Below are 19,792 nucleotides of genomic sequence, written 5' to 3'. Positions count from 1 at the left end.
GTTCAGTTAAGTACAAACATCCTCACTTAAGTGCAAACAGGCTTAATAAAGTATAAACCAGCTCAATAAAGTATAAACCAGCTCAATAAAGTATAAACCAGCTCAATAAAGTATAAATAGGCTCAATAAGGTATAAATATGCTCAATACAGTATAAATAGGCTCAATAAAGTATAAATAGGCTCAATAAAGTATAAACCAGATAAATCAAGTATAACCCAGCTCAACAAAGTTTAAGGAGGCTCAATAAAGTATAAACCAGCTCAATAACTATAAACCAGTTCAATAAGGCATAAACCAGCTCAATAAAGTAAAAACAGGCTCAATAAAAGATAAAGAGGCTCAATAAGGTATAAACAGGTTCAATAAAAGAACAAGCAGGATCGACAAAGAACAAACAGTCTCAAAAAAGCACAAATAGGCTCAATTAAGCACAATCAGGCTTTATAAAGTAATTATATATAATAACAAGCTCAATAGAATATTACTAAGCATACTTCTGATTAATAAAGTATTATCAAGCTGAATGAAGTACAATAAATTATAAATTATAAATAATATTTATTCATTTATTGCATTTAATGCGTTCAGGAATTGACAATTCTTTAAAACTAGATATAATTTTTTTCTCTACTTTATGGATTACTAGTGTAGTTTTATGAACCTGCCTAACTCTCAGTATAGCATTGTTAAAAACATATTTAAATAATTTACATACTTATTTGGTTAAAATCCTCCCTATGTTAAGACTAGTGAAGTGATAAAACATCAATTACATATTAAAACCTGTTGTAAATCTGTTGCATTATTTTATTGATTACATAATTGCTTGGAGAAAATCCTATCATTTGTCCATTTGATTTTTTTACCATATATCTTTAATGTAGAAAAGTCCGTTAAATACTTGACGTTGAAGTCTTATGTCACCACCTTTTATATGTTATCGTAGGCTTACACAAGGAAAAAAACATACAGAGTTTTATCGTCGGAAAGCAATCTAACTGCAATTGTCAATGTTTCACAATATATTAGCCTTATAATGGGTTATATTTGTTGGATTCTATGTTGAACATATACTCAGGAACATAATCATTATATAGATGATTGCATTTTACACAGACTTAATTATATAAAGTAAGAAAATTTATAACTTGATAATCAAGTGGATCGAATGATGGAAATAAACATTTAACTTTTCATTTTAAACTGATTTTTTTTTTATTTTGAAAAAGAAGACAAGATACCATGTGGTAATAAAAAAAAACATGAAAAGAAATACCAGTAGGAAAATTGTTAAAAGATTATAACCACAACAATACATACATATAACAGTTTGAGAAACATAGACTCCATTGAATATATGCAGGTTATTTCAGCTGTTATGGCTGGGGGAAAGGATCCTGCTCCATTTAAATGTTACACATGTGGAGCAGGATCAGCTTACCCTTCCAAATTTCTTGAGATCCCCCCCAGTTTTTGGTTGGGTTCATGTTGCTTAGTATTTTGTTTGAATTTCTTTTTAGTAATCTCTTTCTTAAATTGTTATTGTTAGGAAAGATAACTAATTATGAACTTTATTTGAATCTCATGAAGGTTTTAAACAAAATGTAAAAGATACAGTTTGCATGTCATATGATGTCACTGTTTTATGGAACTTAATTTAGAAATAAAAATGCATTGTAAGTCTATAAAAAAGAGACAAAAGATTCCAGAATGACATTCAAACTCATGAGTAAAAACAAACTGACAACGCCATAGCAAATTTCATCCTTCAGAGATTCACCAAAATTTTTGTCTTGGTTTTAAATGTTATTGTTCAAAATTTCAAATTGTAAGGAAAAAAATGCTAAACTGGAATCTTTTCATTTATACTTTTTTCTTAACTGTACCGAAAAGATATACCTACTCAAAGAAGTAAGAGATTGAACCAATACTTGTTTAAAAAACGTTTTGATACATTGTTTTAAACTTTGATTTGCTAACTTAATGTGTATCAGGTATTAAATGGGAAAATTGCAGTTGTATGTGGCTTAGAAAAAAACTACACAAAAATTTATTATTTTTTGTAGTTTTTTAGATTAACTTATATTATATGTTAGGGAAAATAGATTTATAGTAATATTTTTCTAGTAATTTGTATAAGTCAAATTATTCTGCATCTTCAAATAAATACATTTAAAAGAATATGCTTTTCTGTACTTATTTTAGAGAAAATTTAATTATTGCCTGAAAGCAATGTTTCAGATTGTTGAATTAAATTCCTAGAAAATTACTTTCCAACGTTTGGAAAAGTTTGATGTATCTGGCCAATCGTAATTAATTAGAAAATAGCCAACTGTTTTGACAAATCAAATATTTTAGATTTGATATGTTTAATTTTAAAACAAATTAACTTTTCTTTTATGATTAGTTCTTTGAGTAACTATGTACAAAGAATTATCTTAATTTCTATTTAGATATTTAGCAGTATGACTTTTTTCCATCATTATAACATAATCATTAATAAAATTAGTAACAATCTTAATGGGACATTGAGAATACCCTATTTTTATACTTTGCCACATTTGCAGTAATCATATAGGAAATTGCATTAACTCTGCTTATTAAAAATGTATCAAGTTTTAGACAACTGTAAAACAATGAAAGAAAATATAGATATAACTGTAAAAACTATAACCATGCATAGCTGTAAATATACATATACCTTAATAAAGCAAAGAACTGAAAAATAAATGAACAAGGTACTTACAATTTGATGTTTTTATCCTTTATTTAGTCAGATAAGTATTTCTGTATATCCATTTATTTTCTTTTTAACCAATATGATGTTTAATCAACTGTTCTGTTTTATCCATTTACTCAGTATTACATTTTCTCAGAAGAAAGATTTTATTTTTAATCAAAACCAATAAAAAAAATTGTAAGACAATCAACTGTATGTTTCACTAATCCGAAATGGTAGTTATTAAGAAAGGTAATAATTGTAAAGAGAATACTTTGAGTATTTGGTATGGATTAAATCAGTAATGCAATCGTCACAGGTCTTCTCGTTAGCTATTGGCTAGGAACTTTTTACCGTGCTGTTATGTAGCTTTCATTTATTTTGTTATTTTATTATTTTGTTTATCAGTTTCTAAAAAAGTATTTTTGCAAATAGGTTATTGTAAAAAATAACTTTAAAAAATAACCCTTTTATGGAAGTCTTTTCTATGTTGGTATTTATTAATTTAAGTAAATGTTTGTGAGTAAAAAGAATTTGGTAATATGTGTCTGAAATTTCAAATTTTAGAAAAAACATTGATTGGAAAGGGAACTTGTCAAAACATAGTTTTTTGAGATATTTAGTGATTATAGAGACCAATTAATATGAGTTTTATGCTGCTTTAGATAAACTGATTGTCTTACTTCACATGTACAGGTTACTGGGTTCTGGTAACTCGATACCTTCCTTGTATTGTGCAAGTAATTTATTCTCTACTAAGTCATATGCAAGTAACTGGATTATCTGACTTGTAATGTACACATAACTGGGTTATCTCCCTTGTCATTTACACATAACTGGGTTATCTCCCTTGTAATGTACACATAACTTGGTTATCTTCCTTGTAATATACAGATTAGTAAGTACTTATTATGTACAGATAAATTGGTCATCTCCCGTTTTCATTTATAGATAACTTGATTATATTCCTTGTCATGTACAGGTAACTTGGTATTTTTCTTGTCATGTACAGGTAACTTGGTTCTCACCCTTGTCATGTACAGGTAACTTGGTTGTATTCCTTGTCATGTACAGGTAACTTGGTATTTTTCTTGTCATGTACAGGTAACTTGGTTCTCACCCTTGTCATGTACAGGTAACTTGGTTGTCTTCCTTGTCATGGACAGATAACTTGGTTCTATTCCTTGTCATGTACAGATAACTTGGTTGTCACCCTTGTCATGTACAGATAACTTGGTTGTCACCCTTGTCCTGTACAGAATACTTGGTTATCTACCTTGTCATGTACAGATAACTTGGTTATCTCCCTTGTCATGTACAGATAACTTTGTTGTCTTCCTTGTCATGTACAGATAACTTGGTTCTATTCCATGTCATGTACAGGTGACTTGGTTCTTTTCCTTGTCATGTACAGATAACTTGGTTCTATTCCATGTCATGTACAGGTGACTTGGTTCTTTACCTTGTCATGTACAGATAACTTGGTTCTATTCCTTGTCATGTACAGGTAACTTGGTTCTCCCCTTGTCATGTACAGGTAACTTGGTTCTCTACGTTGTCAAGTACAGTTAACTTAGTTGTCACCCTTGTCATGTACAGATAACTTGGTTGTCTTCCTTGTCATGTACAGATAACTTGGTTCTATTCCTTGTCATGTACAGGTAACTTGGTTCTTTACCTTGTCTTGTACAGGTAACTTGGTTATATTCCTTGTCATGTACAGGTAACTTGGTTCTTTACCTAGTCATGTACAGATAACTTGGTTCTATTCCTTGTCATATACAGATAACTTGGTTCTCCTCCTTGTCATGTACAGATAACTTAGTTCTTCTCCTTGTCATGTACAGATAACTTGGTTTATTCCTTGTCATATGCAGATAACTTGGTTCTATCCCTTGTCATGTACAGATAACTTGGTTTTCTGCCTTATCATGTACAGATACCTTGGTTTCTACCCTGTCATGTACATGTAGCTTGGTTATCCTCCTTTGTCATGTACAGGTAACTTGGTGACAGATAACTTGTAAGGTTCATGTAACTTGGTTATCCTCCTTGTCATGTACAGATAACTTGGTTGTCTACCTTGTCATGTACAGAATACTTGGTTATCTCCCTTGTCATGTACAGGTAACTTGGTTCTCTACTTTGTCATGTACAAGTATTTTCGTTTTCCCTTGTCATGTACAGGTAACTTGGTTCTCTACCTGTTCATGTACAGATAACTTGGTTCTCTCACCCTTGTCATGTACAGATAACTTGGTTATCTACCTTGTCATGTACAGATAACTTGGTTGTCTTCCTTGTCATGTTCAGGTAACTTGATACTTTCCTTGTCATGTTCAGGTAACTTGATACTTTCCTTGTCATGGACAGGTAACTTTGTTCTCTACCTTGTCATGGACAGGTAACTTTGTTCTCTACCTTGTCATGGACAGGTAACTTTGTTCTGTACCTTGTCATGTACAGGTAACTTGGTTCTTTACTTTGTCATGTACAGGTAACTTGGTTCTCTACCTTGTCATGTACAGGTAACTTGGTTCTATTCCTTGTCATGTACAGGTAACTTGGTTCTATTCCTTGTCATGTACATATAACTTTGTTATCTCCCTTGTCCTGTACAGAATACTTGGTTATCTCCCTTGTCATGTACAGATAACTTGGTTGTCTACCTTGTCATGGTTCTATTCCTTGTCATGTACAGGTGACTTGGTTGTCTTCCTTGTCATGTACACATAACTTTGTTATCTCCCTTGTCCTGTACAGAATACTTGGTTATCTCCCTTGTCATGTACAGGTAACTTGGTTCTATTCCTTTTCATGTACAGGTGACTTGGTTATCTCCCTTGTCATATACAGGTAACTTGGTTCTATTCCTTGTCATGTACAGGTAACTTGGTTCTATTCCTTGTCATGTACACATAACTTTGTTATCTCCCTTGTCCTGTACAGAATACTTGGTTATCTCCCTTGTCCTGTACAGAATACTTGGTTATCTCCATTGTCATATACAGGTAACTTGGTTCTCATCCTTGTCATGTACAGGTGACTTGTACAAATTACTTTCTTATCTTCCTTTTCATATACAGGAAACTCGATACTTTCCTTGTCATGTACCATGGTTATCTCCCTTGTCATGTACAGATAACTTGATTATCTTTGCCATGTACAGGTATGTTGTGTCTCTTCCTTATTATCTTCAGATAACTTGTTTCTCCTCCTTATCATGTTAAAAATAACATAGGTGTCTTCCTTGTCATATACAGTTAATGTATTTCATTATCCCTAAACTTAAAAAAAAAACAAGAAAAAAAACAACAGTATCAATTTAATGCCATAACTTTATAACAGTTTCAGTTTAATGCCATAACTTTATAACAGTGTCAGTTTAATGTCATTACTTTATAACTGTCAGTTTGATGCCATAACTTTATAACACAATGTCAGTTTATTGTCATAACTTTATGACACAGTGTCAGTGTAATGCCATATATTTATGACAGTGTCAATGTAATGCCATAACTTTATAACAGTGTGAGTTTATTGTCATAACTTTAGGACACAGTGTCAGTGTAATGCCATATATTTATAACAGTGTCAATTTAATGCCATAACTTTATAACTGTGAGTTTATTGTCATAACTTTATGACACAGTGTCAGTGTAATGCTATATATTTATAACAGTGTCAATTTAATGCCATAACTTTATAACAGTGTCAGTTTATTGTCATAACTTTATGACACAGTGTCAACTTATTTGCCATAACTTTATGACACATTGTCAGTGTAATGCCATAACTTTATAACAGTATCAGTTTATTGTCATAACTTTATAACAGTGTCAGTTTATTGCCATAACTTTATTACAGTATCAGTTTAATGCCATAACTTTATAATACTGTGTCAGTTTATTGCCATAACTTTATGACACAGTGCCAGTGTAATGCCATATATTTATAACAGTATCAGTTTATTGCCATTACTTTATAACAGTATCAGTTTAATGCCATAACTTTATAATACATTGTCAGTTTATAGTCATACTTTATAACAGTGTCAGTTTAATGCCATAACTTTATAATACAGTGTTAGTTTAATGCCATCACTTTAAGACACTGTGTCAGTTTATTTCTATATGTTATAACACTGTAAGATAAATGCTATAACTTAAAGACACAGTGTCATATAAATGCTCTGACTTAAAGACACAGTGTCAGATAAATGCTCTGACTTAAAGACACAGTGTCAGTTAAGTGTTGCCACAACATTAGGTACACTGATAGTTTATTGCTATAATTGTATGAACAGTGTCTTGTAAGTATCATTACTTTAAGAACTGTCACCTTGTTGCCATTACTTTAGGAACATCATCTGTTTGTAAACACAACTTAATGAACATTATCAGTTTGTTGACTTTGAATGCAATAAGAAAGTTCTGTAGATTTCAGAACATAGATAACATTATCAGGTTTTCTAAACAGCACCATAGCATAATAAAATGAACAGAAATAAAGGTTTTCATAAGCAGGTATCACGAATAGCATTAATACACAGAATTGTTTGTAATACCTTTAGATATGTAGATTATTTTTGGCTCAATGGTATTTTATAATGTTTTATCAGTTTGAGTCTAGTATCATTCTAATATGACTGACTTTTGTTGATTAGGCTGCAGGTGGGGGCAGGGGTGAATTGGTTTGGTCTTGTTTCATATCTGCATATCTGATATAATTTACCCTGTATTTTTTCTTACCTATATTTAGCCTATTTAACACTTCTTGGCAAAGTCAAAACCAACTGGCTATCAGTATGAGTATATTAACCAAGGAAGTGACTTGTAGATTTGCTTTTTCTCTGCATTTCTGTGATAACATCTGGTTGAGTGTTGCTGAATGGTTTGTAAAAGATAATTATAAATACTGTTGAGTAGAAAGGCAATTCAGTCAATTTCTACGTTAATTGAATAGTTTCTACTTTCTAATGGTGTTATTTTATTACAATGGCTTAGGGCTGGTGCTGACTATTCCCTAGTAATGACTTGATCAAGATTAATATTTTGTCATGCAGAGTGTTTTCATTTCTATCAAAACAACCATTTCTCTTAGGATTAGATTACTTGGTACAAATTACTGGTTTAAATTTCACAGAGGAAATAAAGAGACAGTTCTTTGAAATCATCAGAATAAAATAAAATTTGAATTTAAATGTTTAATAATATCTATTTTCTATATTGGTTTCAAAAGTGCAAGTGCATTATTAATAAATTTTAGGCAACTTCCTGCCTTATAGGGGTTAAATTTGTCAATCAATAAATGTTTTGGTGAAAAATGTTTTGCTAGTTTTATAGATTAATTCGAGCAAATTTGTTTTTAGCAATCTGAAAATTCTGTATAAATTTCATTCTTGATCTGAAATTATATTCTTAACTTTGATTGGCTTTTAAAAACCTGAAGATATTTACAGATTTATTATGTTTTATTTCATCCTTATAAATTTCCCCCCACTTTCAGGAAGTAGAGATCTAAGTAATGGAATAGATATTGCATGTTGAGGCTGCTTTATTGCTATGTTTGTGTCACGAAGTATATCATCTAGGTGGCCATTAAATTAGATAGAAGTAGTGCCCTATAGGGGCCTTGAAGGAAACTGACTTCTAATCCATCCAATTATAGGCCTTCTTCAATTGGTCAACACACTTTCATAAAAACAGGGGTGATGTATGTCATCTGTAGTCATCAATTCCTGAGGGCGGTAATAGGGGTACCATCATGAAGAATAATGATAAAAATTCATCCCAAATTATGTTAACATTGGTTTTTGGTGCATGACGTTAAAATGTTCACTTTCTTTTAGACGATAAAAAAACGACTGATTTTGACGTATCACTTTAAATCTTTTCCTAAACAGTAAAGATGATTATTTGAAATGTGTCTGACGAATCACAGTAAGGGTATTTTGACTAATCATGGTAAAATTCTAACCAATTTGGTGCTAATGGTAGCCAAAAATGACCGTTTAAAGCCTGACAGCAAAGGGTATTCTTACCCTCATTTCTCCTCTTAGCTGCAGCAATATATTGTTCAAACAAAATGTCAGTAATATTTTATTTATTTTGTAGAGAAGCATCAGTAGATACATCTGACTCCCAGAAACAGCCTTCAGCTTACATGGTAGAGGACAAATCACAAAGGGAGGATGCTAAGTCCACTTATGTTGTAAGGATAACTCATTAGAGATCCAGTGTGTGCACTTCCTGTATGGAGATCTGACACTGTTCTGTTTTACCTTCTATAGTAGAGACCCATATTGGATTTTTGGAAGTGAATGCCCTTTTGGTATTTTCAGATGTGAAGGTCCTTTTGGTATTTTTGGAAGTGTAGATTTGTTAGGTATTTTCAGAAGTGAAGATCCTTTTGGTATTTTCAGGATTTATTTTACTGGTAATCATGAAAACTTTCTAAATTAAATTAGAGACAGATTAAATGTCATTAATTGTTGACATAATAAATTACAGAACAAAAAGAAGCATGGACCATTGTCAGATCTTTATAATGGAAGCATGGAAGTAGAATCTATATTTCAATTAAAACGTAGTTTTTATGTCTAGGCCAATAGACGAAGCAAGCTTAAAGGTTTACTCTTGTAAGTACACATGCAAAACATGCCATTAGCTTCTGGATAGTAGTCTTTACCATATCATTTGAAATAAGAAAACATGATAAAGGACCCTAAACAGAGATCCCTCATTTTAGGATGTCATGCCCTTGATAAACACAAAAAAAAGCAAACATTTTTGTTTCTAAAAATTTTCGTAAAATCATTGAATTAGGCTACACCACTACAAACGACGATAGTGAAACAGTTAAAAGGAGAAAGTAAGATTTGGGAATAAATTCAATACAATTCTTTCTAGACAGAAGTACACCATATGATATTAACATATAAAATTTAAAACTCTTGCTGTTTAAATGACAATTGACCAGTGATAAATATGATCTTTTGTGACTTAACCTTGAGTTTTTCTGAGTTACGTCTACATATGTTACAATCTTAATAGAAGACTGAACTTGCTACACAAAATGTACAATGAATAGCTACTTTAAGGCTTTGGTTTTCATTGATGGTGTCGTCTTTGTTTAGATATATCATTTTCTTAATGATTTTCATTCACATTGTTGTAGTAAAACATGATAGTTCTGAACGTCTTTTCTGTTATGAGGATTCTACGATTATTGAGTTCTTCAATCGGATATTGTTATAAGATAGTTAGCTGTGACAACTAATTGACTGGATTTTTTTTTATTTCTTCGAAGATTATTGTTAAGTCGAATTATTGATGGCAGTAGAAAATGAAAGAAAAATTGTAAATCTTAGTTAACTCTTTGGAAAAATAAGTAATATCCGGTGTAACATTGTAATCCTATAGAATTAAAGACAACTTTTATTAGTTCTAGAATAGATATATTTTTTAATTCAAAAGAATCACAAGAGTTTGAGTTCAAGGTCTATTCTTTAGTTTTTATTATCAAAATAATTTTATGAATGTAAAACACTGTTTCTTTTTGGATTAATAAGATTTTATTTGCTTAAGACAAACAGGATTTCACATTTTTCGTGTCATGGTCTTTAGTGCTGACTATATAATCAGGGTTCCTACAGTTCACATCGTATTGTCATATTTTTGATTTAAAATATGTGGTAGTCAGAGAAAAGTTCTTTTAAAAAAAAATCATAAAATCAAACATACTTTGGTTACGGTGCTTTTTATCAAGGTAAATGTGTTTCTAAGTAGTTTTTTTTATAATTTTCAAATAATGCTCTGCCACTTTTCGAGATTGAAGGAAACAGTATTTTTGTTCCTTGTCATAAAAAGTCTATCCTTCAGGAATTCTTGCTACATTTTTATCAGACTTATATTTTAGTTTTATATCATCATTGCTCGGATGAGTTTGAAAATCAGTGCCACTCACTATTTTTAAAAGAGTTTTGCCCCTTAGAAACATTAGTTATATGGAAAAATTGCATTGTTATCACTCTTATAATGTGTACAATTCTTGCAAGGATTTTATGATTCTTATATTTTAGGTTTATATCAGTAATGTCTCTAATGAGTTCAAAAATTGGTGTTAATCAACAAGTTTTTATAGAGTTATGCCCCTTAGAAATATAAATTATATGGAGATTTGTGAATGCTCTCACATGTACAATATTTGACAGATTTTTATCAGATTTATTTCAAAGGTATATTAAAATAGCAATGTCTCAGACAATTTCGAAAAAAACAATGCTGATATAATTTTTTTTTTAATGAGTTTACCTGGAAATATTGAATTTACTGGAAATGGCTCTCTCTTGTAAGATAATTTAAAGCAAATAATTATCAATTGCCCTTGGTTAGACCAGATAAAATATGTGCAAACTGGGGGATGTTGGAACACTGCTCCTATTTGTTTTAAATTAACCAAGTAGGAATTATGTTCTAGTCTGATGATTTTGTGCAGAGTTATGGTCCTTGGACTTGGAAAAATTCATTTAAATAATCAGTTTTAGACTCTTGTTTAGCTCACCTGACCTGAAAGGTCAAGTGAGCTTTTCTCTTCACTCAGCATCCGTCTTCTGTCATCTCCTGTTAACTTTAACAAAAATCTTCTCCTCTGAAACTACTGGGCCAAATTAACCCAACTTGGCCACAATCACCACTATGGTATCTAATTTCAAAAATGTTTCTGATGACCCTGACTGCTAACCAACATGGCCAACATGGCTAAAATTAAAACATAGGAGTAAAATGCAGTGTTTGGCTTTAATATATCTCTGAAACTAAAGCATTTAGAACAAATCTGATATGGGGTAAAAATGTTCATCAAGTCAAGATCTATATGCTGTTAAATTTTAGAAGAATCTGACAACCTATTGTTGGGTTGCTGCCCCTGAATTGTTAGTTTTGAGAAAATTTTGCAGTTTTTGGTTATTGTATTGAATATTATTATAGATAGAGGTAAACTATTAACAGCAATAATGTTCAGCAAAGTAAGATCTGCAAATAAGTCAACCTGACCAAAATGTCAGTCAACCCTGTAAGGAGTTATTGCCCTTTATAGTAAATTTTTAACAATTTTATGTAATTTTTTGTCTTACAAAAATCTTCCATCTCTGAAACTACTGAGACAAATTTAACCAAACTTGGCCATAATTATCATTCAGGTATCTTGTTTTAAAAATGTGTCCAATGACCCTGCTTTCCAACCAACATGGCAGACATGCCTAGAAACAGAACATAGAGGTAAAATGCAGTTTTTGGTTTATATCTCTGAAACTAAAGCATTTAGAGCAAATCTGAGGTGGCATAAAGTTCATCAGATTTAAATTTATCTGCCCTGAAATTTTTAGATGAATCTGGCAACCCATTGTTGGGTTGCTGCCTCTGAGTTAGTAATTTTATTGAGATTTTGCAGTTTTTTGTTATTATCTTAGATATCATTATAGTATCTAATGTCAGGTTCCTTATAGAATTCTACAGACAAAAAATCTTTGTATTTTTGAAAGAATATAATAAAAGTTTCAATGAACTTAGTTATTAAGGAATAAAGTCTTAAGAAGTGAAATGGAATGAATATGTGATGCTTAATTTCTCTCATAAACCTTTATAAAGCCCACACTGAATTGGTGTGATGCATTATAATTTCTCTTATTGCAGATAATATATCAAATGGAAAAAAAAACTGGAGCAGTTCTTATTCTATATCCCTACCTAGTCTTAAAAAGTGATGTTTAAAATATGTATATGTAATTTGATTCCTTCCAAGAATATGAGCATTTCAATAATTGTGACATAATCTTACATGGCTCCAAGGCCAGTCATTAAATGTAATTTTCCTACAAAGGAATCCTTTTATAGTGTCAATTATAGAACTGATGTTGTAGACTTTTAATTCCTTTATCTCAACAAAGTCACAATGTCTTTAAGCTGTATCTTTTCAATTTTGTTCTGGATTGTTTTATTCAATTTTCTCTTGTCCCATATCATAATTGAATCACTGACGCATATTGAAAAAAAGTACTGTATTAAAGGAAATTTCTATTTGCCCCAATTTAATGTTGATAATTGTTCTGATTTTGATAAAATGAAATGAAGTTTTTGTTTTGGTGACATTGTTCTGATTTTGGTGTAATGCATTGAAAGATAACTAATTTTGAAAAGTTTGTCAAAATGAGAAAAAAAATACAAGTTCAGAAAGAAAATAATTTTGATGCATAGGAGTTTGATATCTTTTACATAAAAGTTATAGTCGCAATTATAAGTTACTCACAATGGTCATATGGAGTTGAAAGCTTGCATCACAAGTTGATTGACCATTATGAAATATCTGTTTCAATGATCATGGTGATACCACAATTTCATCATTTTCCCCAATTGTGACCTACCAAATTAGACTTATCACCAGGGTTTTATGCATATGAGCAACACAACATGTGCCACATATGGAGCAGGATCTGCTTACCTTCTGGATAAGCTGAGATCACCCCCTGTTTATTGGTGGGGTGCCTCTTGTACAGTCTTTAGATTTATGTGTTGTCTGTTTTGTATACTGTTGTTTGTCTTTTTGGTCTTTTTATTGTTTTGCCTTGGCATTGCGATTTTTTTTGCGACACCAGATTTTAAATATTCCTTTGGTATCCTTTGTCTCTTTTTTGCACTCGCTCATGTTTGAATAAAATTGCATAACTGCAGACAACTTCTTAATTAGTGCTTCTTAGAAGGAGGGATATTGTGAAACAGAACAGCTTCATTGCAATCTGATGAAACAGACAACTTTCGAGTTTGATGCATTTCCGTCAAAAACTCTGGTTTTAGTGGCATCCTCACTTCCATTCCAATGTTGAGCAAGTGGTTGGAAAATTATAATACTATATTGCACGATTTATTCGGCAAACTAAATTCTTATAATTGACAATCAAGCACTGTTGTCATTAGGGAATTGTGATTAAGTACTTACAAAACAAAAATTATTTCTGGTTAATCCTGCACAATGACGATCACTAAGATGCTTGATGAACGTTAACAGTGCAGGGATACAGGCGATCCCCTCTATCTGGTACTTGACGTCACTAAGGGGCGCCTAATTGACGAGTTTTTTCCAGTGATGGATGAACTCGAAAGTGGTCCATTTAAATCCCAATGTTGATGCTTTGCCTTAAAGGATTTGACAACACTCTGTACTACTTTCTGTTTGAATGACTTTTTGGGATCCTCTGGTTTTGTTGTCAGCATGACTTTTCGAAATCCCTGGTTTTGTTGTCAGGATACACAGCTTTCAAATTTTGGAGGCAGATATTTCATTGGCAATGATAATAATACAAACAGTAGATCATAGTGTCATCAGATCCTTCTAAGCAAATCTTGGAATATAAATCAGATTGGCTTTAATGATAGTTTTAGTTTTTATTTGGATCATGTAGGATTTTTTAAAGAAGTTTATTATGCCTCCCAGTTGATTACAATATGTATCCACGATAGATAGTTTAATTTACAAACTCTCAACTGGGAGGTATGCTGATTGAACGATCTATAATAGATATATATTGTTGTCAACAGCTTTAAGTCGTAGAATCTGTTCTTATAAAATATTTACAGGGAAAGCTTTGTGTAATGTTCCTATTAGAAAGGATCTAAAATAGCATAAAATTTAATCACAAGATGCAATGGTAGAATCTGTTTCTCTAATGATTTTTAGACATTTTTTTTTGTTTTCCATGATTGGAAAACATTTTTTTCTGTATTTTTGTGACTTCATCATGCATTGTCATCTTCTTTCATGACGTCTTAATTGAAAATTCAGAAAGCAAAAATATTTTACGTCACAATTTGATTTTGACCAATGAAGAACTCAGAGATCAAATGATTAATTTTTGCAATCATAGGTTGATCATAAAGAAATAATCAACTCATCTAGGAAAGTGATAAATTGGCTAAGAATTGGAGAAATAAGATTCATTGTATGTAGTTTGTATCGTAAAGAAATGGAATCAAAAATCAATGTTTACATTTTTATCAAAAGGTGAATACCTTTCATGAGGCAATAAAATGCAAAAGAAAACTAGTGTTTGCTTCCTTAATTAGATGATTGGCACAAAATCAAGTTCTCATGTGAAATGTTGCCATGAAGAAAAAACCCTGATGACAGTCAATAATTGGTTTGAATCTATAAAAGATATTTCTAAGGAAATTAAAGATGGGTTGAGAGGAAATTATTTTTTGGGTGACAAAAAGTATCATATATTTAGTCTTTGTTAAGGCGCATTGCCTTGTGGGTGTTTTTATGTTGTTGGACTGTCAATCTCCGTATCTAATGACCAAGGTTTATTGATGGTAAATCATACTTTATGAACCAGTGTTACCATATAGAGAACCATTATATGCTCTGTGACTTTGATACTTTTAAGAGCTTATTGAAGGGTTGAGAAAAGTCAAGAAGTTTGACTGAAAAGGAGATAAAATAATAAAGAAAAAATGGAAAACATTTGCTAAGAAATAAAGACAATAGAATATGTTTTTTTAAAACTATTTCAAAAGATAAGTTAAGAGAACAACCGATCCTAGATCCCTATTTTAGTCCCCTCTTAATTATAAACCTAAACAATAAACAATGATGATTTTTTTTATGGAACTTTTTTATACTAGAACAGTAGAAATCTGGTTAAGGCAAATGGCTTTGATCTATTAGTATGATTGGTAATTAATTAGTATGATTGGTAACTAATTAGAAACATTTATTTTTATTGCATAATTTTGGCACTCTTAACATAAAAGAGGAAAAGACAAATACAATGGAATGGAAATAATACACATGCACACAATATCACAATATATATTAAAGACTTTGCTTAGCTAGTTGTTCACTGCTTACATTTTGCATTCTATTGCCCTCCTCCTTTGTTTGATTATACATTGCAGCAATGAGTTTTTCACAACAGTGCCAACTCATATATTTGTAATATAGTCTTTTTAATTTGTCCTGATCAATGACTTTCACGGAGCTGAGACTACTATAACACATGTGTTATAGTAGTCTCAGCACGGAGGCATGATAAATTGCAAATGTCTTAAAAGTCTTAAAAAGTACTGATTCAGTATTTGATAATATTAGAGGATATTACACAGAAAAGGGACTTAATTTGTTGATTGGTGTAAGTAGTTCATCAGTAAAAATGTTAGGTTGTGAGTTTGGTTGTCACCGGCCTGTCAACTTGTATATTGTGAGTTCTGACTCTTCTTGCAGCAAGGTGATTTTGATCTTGTTTGTAACAGACATGGATTGCAAGTTTTGCCTAAGTTTCAGAAACTTCAGATAACTTCAGCCTCCGCCATCAATAAAAACTGACTGTGTGAAATAGAAACCATGTTATTTAAAACACCAAAAAACAGGAAAAGACCTACCTGATTTTGGAATTTAAATCAGATGCAACAATGTATACTGATAATTTGATACTGAAATTAGTGAAATCTTATTTTGAAACCAATTTTTTTTCCTTCATATTTTCACAGAATTTAATGAAAGAATTAGAAGAAGAAAGAGAAAGAAGATGGAAATCAGAACAAGCCAGTATGAAACTGGTAGATCATATTAAAAAATTACAGGTCAAAGGTAAAATGCTATTATTTATAATTCTAAGTGGGGTATATTTGTCATTTTTGTTGCTAAAAGCTAGACATAGGGATAGTGATCTGGCAGCAGCAGTGGCAGCGTTAGCTAACTTCTTAAAAGCTTTTTATTTTAGAAGGTGGAAGACCTAGATGCTTCATACTTTGTAGATAGATGCCTCATGTTAGGAAGTTTCTGTCAGTCACATGTCCTTGACCTCATTTTCATGGTTCAGTGACAACTTGAAAAAAAGTTAAGATTTTTTGTAATGTTAATTTCTCTCTTATTATAGGTAATAAGATAACTATATTTGGTATGTGCGTATCTTGCAAGGTCCTCATTTCATGGATCTGTGAACAAAGTTAAGTTTTGGTGGTCAAGTCCATATCTTAGATTCTATAAGCAATAGGTCTAGTATATTTGGTGTATGAAATGATTGTAAGGTGTACATGTCAAACTGGCAGGTGTCTTCTGACCTTGACCTCATTTTCATGGTTCTGTGGTTATAGTTAAGTTTTTGTATTTTGGTCTGTTTTTGTCGAGCTTTCGACCTTTGTCAAAAAAGCGATATGGTGGCAGCGTCCACAAATATTCACTCTGTGGTTACAGTTTTTGAAATTTTCATAAATTTCTTAAACTATATTGGATTACTACCAAACTTTGACAGAAGCTTGTTTATGATCATAAAATAGTATCCAGCTGGAAGTAAATTTTGTAAAAATATAATTCTGTTTTTTCCGCATTTTACTTATAAATGGACTGCGGGGAAACATTACATTCACTCAGTTGTTAAAGTTTTTAAAATTTTAATAACTTTCTTAAACTATCCTGGGTTTGTACCAAACTTGGACAGAAGCTTGTTTATGATCAAAAGATAGTATACAGATGTAAATTTTGTAAGAAAATATATCCATTTTTTCCGTATTTTACTTTTAAATGGACTTAGATTTTCTGCCAGGAAACAGCACATTCACTCTGTGGTTAAATTTTTTTAAAATTTAATAACTTTCTTATACTATTTTTAATTTGTACCAAACTTAGACAGAAGCTTGTTCATGATCAAAAGCTAGTATTTAGAAAGAAATTTTGTTAATATTTTGTACCCGTGTATCTGTATTTTACTTATAAATGGACTTAGTTTTTATTCCAGTTAACATTACATACAGTCTGCAGTTAAAGTTTTTAAACATTTATTAGATTCATAAACTATCCTGGATTTTTACCTAACTTGGAAGCTTCTTTCAATCAAAAGACAGTATCGAGAGGGAAATTTTTATTGAGGTTTTTCCTCATTTTTGTTGAGTCTGCGATTAACAGCAAAAGTAGGCGAGACACTGGGTTCCGCTGAACCCTTACGGATTTTTTTCTTATACTATATGCAATAGGTCAACTATATTTGATGTATGGAAATATTTTATGATCTGTATGTCAGTCCCGCAGGTTTTATTTGACCTTGACCTCATTTTCACGGTTCATTACTCAGTTTTAAGTTTTTGTGTTTTGGTCTGTCTTTCTTGAACTATAAGCAATAGGTGAACTTAAGTTGTTGTATGATAGAATTGTTAGCTGTACATGTCTGCCTGGCATGGTTCATCTGACATTGACCTCATTTTCATTGTTCATTGGTCAATGTTTAGTTTTCTTGGTTAACCCTTTCACCGATTGCTGCCCAGACTGAAGCTACTCTGAGACGATGGCTTTCCTGGCTTCTATTACTTAAGTGGGAGATCTTCATAATAAATGTCAATAAAAACTTGTTTGTAGTTATTTGTGTATTTATTTCATTCACTAACACTATGTTCACAGTTTTGTTCATGTTTTGATAATTTTTTCATCATAAAATAATCAAATTTTCAAATTTTCGGCATTATTTAGGTGAAATTCTCAAAATTCTGCTCTTTGACCCCACATTGTAATTTTTTAACCCAAAACGGCAAAATTTTGAAAAAATTTACGAGGCTGTACAAATTCCTCACACTGAACGATGTCCATTCCAAGTGTTTTGTACATAAAACGACATTTTATGTCAAAAAAGTATTCTAGTTTGACTTCAATTCTTCCATATTCTTTCAAAAAAAATGTTCCCTCATTTCAAATTCTCGTAAATTCCGTAAATTTCCTCTGATTTTGACACGGTTTTCAACAAACGGAAGCGCCATGTTTACACTTTCATCCGGGTATTCATCAAAGAAAGATAACTCATGTTTGCATGGTTATAAGCGGGAAATATAAAAGAGGTATTCCGATCCCGGTAAAACGGGACTCATCGTCAGCTGTCTGAAGCGTGAATCCCGGTAAACCGGGACTCATCGGCGAAAGGGTTAATGTTAAGTTGTAAAAAAGCTTTATATTTAGGACATAATATCAATGAATTTTGATTGATAAAGAAGGCGAGACATTTCAGGGTGTGCACTCTTGTTGTGTTTTGGTCTGTTTTTCTTAAACTATATTAGCAATAGGTCAACTTTTTTTTTAGTTTTCTTGGTTAATGTTAAGTTTATGTGACAGTTGTAATAAAGCTTTATATTTAGGACTATCAACATAATATCAATGATTAGTAAAGAATGCGAGACATTTCAGTGTTAGCACTCTTGTTGTGAGAGGTATTATAAAACATATCAGATGTGTTTAAAATCAAGTTAGATATAAAATATCATTGGTTCAAAGTTAAAGTTCAAAGTCACACAACTAAGCATGTCCAAAATGTGCAGATCATCGATAAAAATGTCATTTAAATGTATAAAGAAGAGGCATGAAATTAAACTATCTAATGGAACAGTAATATTGCTACAAAAAACAATTAAAATGCAGATAAACAACAAAACTCCAAGAAGTTATAACTCTGTTTTATTTTTTTGGAAATCTATTCATCTGAAACAATATTGATTTGAATATCTAACGCATATTTCGATTGCTTAGGTGCAATTAAAATTGAATTGATCTGTTTCCAAACAATAGTTGGTGTATGTATAGGTTTTTGTGCAACCAATTTTAGAATATAATTTTCTCAATGGTACTTTGCTAGGGTATTGTCAGAAGCAAGCATTAATGAAAAAGATAAGTAGTCAAAATGTGGGCTTAAAATTGGTGCATAATTGTTAAAGATTCTTGTACTGGCATGTGTTCTTGTTTTGTAAAAACAAAATTGTTCCATAGTCCGAGTGGTGTGAATTTCCTAGATATGGTGATAAGAAAAAATGTTTAAAAATCAGTTTAAATTTTATTTTCTGTTTTAGTTAAAGATGGAGATAACTTGAAAGACACTGCCATAGAAGCTACTTCTAGGTTAAAACAAAACCTTACTAATGAAAGGGAAGTTAAACTGAGACTTCAGGACGAGGTTGATAATCTCAAGGTATGAATTATTTACAATATGTATGGCATCAGGACATAGTAAAGTTGTCAACAAGAAATAGTGAATGTTTAGAAA

At 31.4% G+C, this 19,792-nt stretch overlaps 1 protein-coding gene across 2 annotated transcripts in view; it reads left to right on the top strand.

Moving 5' to 3' along the window:
* Positions 1 to 19,792, top strand: part of LOC143080448 (leucine-rich repeat and coiled-coil domain-containing protein 1-like) — a 99,732-nt gene that overhangs the window by 42,341 nt on the left and 37,599 nt on the right. For both annotated transcript variants that reach the window (XM_076256301.1, XM_076256302.1), the window contains exons 10-12: positions 8,838 to 8,934; positions 16,266 to 16,365; positions 19,599 to 19,717. In XM_076256301.1, the coding sequence (XP_076112416.1) occupies positions 8,838 to 8,934; positions 16,266 to 16,365; positions 19,599 to 19,717 (316 nt within the window). The remainder of the gene's footprint in view (positions 1 to 8,837; positions 8,935 to 16,265; positions 16,366 to 19,598; positions 19,718 to 19,792) is intronic.

Source organism: Mytilus galloprovincialis, chromosome 6, assembly GCF_965363235.1.
Source record: "Mytilus galloprovincialis chromosome 6, xbMytGall1.hap1.1, whole genome shotgun sequence".
In the NCBI taxonomy this organism is placed as follows: Eukaryota; Metazoa; Mollusca; class Bivalvia; order Mytilida; family Mytilidae; genus Mytilus; species Mytilus galloprovincialis.
The sequence above is the reverse complement of the archived record's forward strand: the minus strand, read 5'-3'. Positions and strand labels throughout refer to the sequence as shown.